Source organism: Solanum stenotomum, unplaced genomic scaffold (assembly GCF_019186545.1).
Source record: "Solanum stenotomum isolate F172 unplaced genomic scaffold, ASM1918654v1 scaffold10469, whole genome shotgun sequence".
NCBI lineage: Eukaryota > Viridiplantae > Streptophyta > Magnoliopsida > Solanales > Solanaceae > Solanum > Solanum stenotomum.
This window is the reverse complement of record NW_026021090.1, coordinates 1-2,440: the sequence shown is the minus strand read 5'-3', so window position 1 is coordinate 2,440 and position 2,440 is coordinate 1. Positions and strand designations below refer to the sequence as shown.

The window sequence follows — 2,440 nt, the reverse complement described above, 5'->3', positions numbered from 1 at the left end:
GTAATTGTAAGAAATTATTTGAACTAAGAATTTTTTTATCAACCCGTTTGTTATTCAATCCGTTCATAAATGATCCGACCCGACCCAAACCGTTTATTTATGGATATTATTTGTGTGATTAATTTTTTTTTGAACCCCCTCGATATAATTCCTGACTCCGCCACTGCATACAACTACAAATGAGAGACTACACAAGGCATGTCGAGCTGGTCAAAGATGAACCAAAGGCAAGACAACAATTAGAAAGATGGAGCATGGTGGTGGAGAACATTTTTGGACAAAAATCCAGAGTCCAATGGCTAAGGTTGGGAGACTCAAACTCCGCATACTTTCATTCTTTCTTGAAGAGTAGACAAACTCAAAATCACACCTTAACGGACACTTCAAGAGCCTAACACCTTCTTAAAGGGTTAATTGAACCCCGAACCTCTTTGATATTTTCAAATGATTTTTCTATTTAAGTCTTTTGAAAATTATAAGTCTTTCTTAAGAAATTAAATGGCGGCTCTTATATAAAAAAAATTGGGTTTTCTTTAAAAGTTAAGTTAAATCGAATTTGTATAACATAAGTCTCTTATTTTTAAAAAAACATAAAACAGAAGGTATATGCATTTTGAATAGAAAGGGTCATGACTACTTTGAAGGCTAGAGGGGTTTGAGTTGAGAAAATGAAAAGTGTCAAAACAAATAAAGTCATTTGAAATATAGATGCAGACAAATAATATATGTATAAAAAGCTACTCCACTAATTTTAAATTAAATTGAATTTATTTGACACAATTTGAATTTGTAGAGTTAAATTGATTAATTTACCACTATTCAAACATTGAATATTTAAATTTTTATAAATAAAATTTACATATTTGGAAGTTACATAAGAATACTATAAGTCATAATAGTATACAATATATGAAAAAAAAAACATAATACGGGAATTGTGTTATTTAACTTGGGTAGACCTTTAAATTTGTATAAAGTTGAACATTTACATAAAATATATGTGTCTAGTTATACAAATTTAAGTGCAAGACATTGATGTGAGTTAAGACAAGTTAAATTACGAAATTAACGAGGAAGTATAATTGATTATATATATATATAATAAAAAAAGGGGAATGTTGAGACATTTTTGAACCTTTTGGATTGATGTTATATAAATAAACGTGAAAACAAAAGTGGTATTTCTGTGGATGAGATCCATCATTAATTTGTGGATAGCATCCTAGATGCTAAAGAAAAAATTAAAATGCCAGTCGACTTCGACGACTTGATGAAGGGTTTGTATCCGGCGGTAAGTAGAGACGATCAACAAGATGCTGGAAACATGATTATCGACTGGTCGAATACACAGGTAAGTAGAGATAATTGACAGTCTTTGAGGTTTGCTTGTACATAAGAATTTGTAACATTTTGCAAAATCGCAGGGCTTCTTACAGGACAAATATTTGTTGTCAGACCCACAAGTTAATTATGATCATCAACTGGTTGAAGGTACCTCAAATGGACAACATTTGTTGCCCGGCTCACTGGAAACCAATCCTAGTTGTGAATTTGACAACAGAAATTTTGATATTTCATGGGTGCTGTCTACGGTAAGTGGAGATTCTGAAGTAATTTTACTTTTATCTGCCAAATGATTAATCGAGTTTAATTAACATCACAAGAATGCAAAGTGGTTACATATCTTCGAGACACAATAACAACTTAATTGATCGATCAATGTGCTAACATACAACTTTTATTTATCTTGATTTTGCTTGTAAAATTCAATTAGGTTCCACATTTTTGTTATTTCATAAAATTCAATTAGATTACCAAAGAAAACTTAGTCTACGTGGTGGTTTTTACTAGTTCATGTCTCCTCGTTTTGTATATTATTTTATTTTTTTAATTTTGAAAATAGTACTCTTTAAATTTTATTATTTCTTATCAAATTCTTCAAAGTTTTATTCTAAGTATCTTAGAAATACAGGATAACCAACCGTTTGCAGAGTACGGCATAGAATCACTGAAAACAAATCATGAAATGCCTTATGGCAAGGAATGCCAGGACTCTGCAGTTTACTTGGAAGGTAAGCTCTGTCGCCCCCAGTAACATTAAGCTTTTTCTTGTACTAGTGGAATTTTCTGTTTTCATTTTAATCATCTTGGTGCTGCAGCTAGTGTCTCTGGATTCAAGCGAAACTGCACGGAGGTTGGAAGTAACCCGTGGCCAGATTCCAATAGGGTTTTAGGAACTGTTTCGACTATTGAGGGCAATAACATTCCCAATTCAATCACTGTAAGAATAATTACTCTTTCCTTTTTTGGGATTCTCCTTTTTTATCTATAAGTGGATAAAGGGCTGTTTGGTATGAAGGATAAAAATAAATGGTGACACGATAAGAAAATAATGATGGGATAAAATTTTTATATCTTGTTTGGTTGTCATGTTTGGGAT

At 31.8% G+C, this 2,440-nt stretch overlaps 1 protein-coding gene across 1 annotated transcript; it reads left to right on the top strand.

Moving 5' to 3' along the window:
• Window positions 1–1,193: 1,193 nt before the first annotated feature.
• On the top strand, window positions 1,194–2,281 carry LOC125849781 (uncharacterized; the record flags this gene model as incomplete). Its single annotated transcript, XM_049529757.1, has 4 exons — window positions 1,194–1,351; window positions 1,425–1,592; window positions 1,973–2,072; window positions 2,160–2,281. Coding segments are annotated over exons 1-4 (495 nt in total), but the record flags the coding sequence as incomplete, so codon positions are not given.
• Window positions 2,282–2,440: the final 159 nt, after the last annotated feature.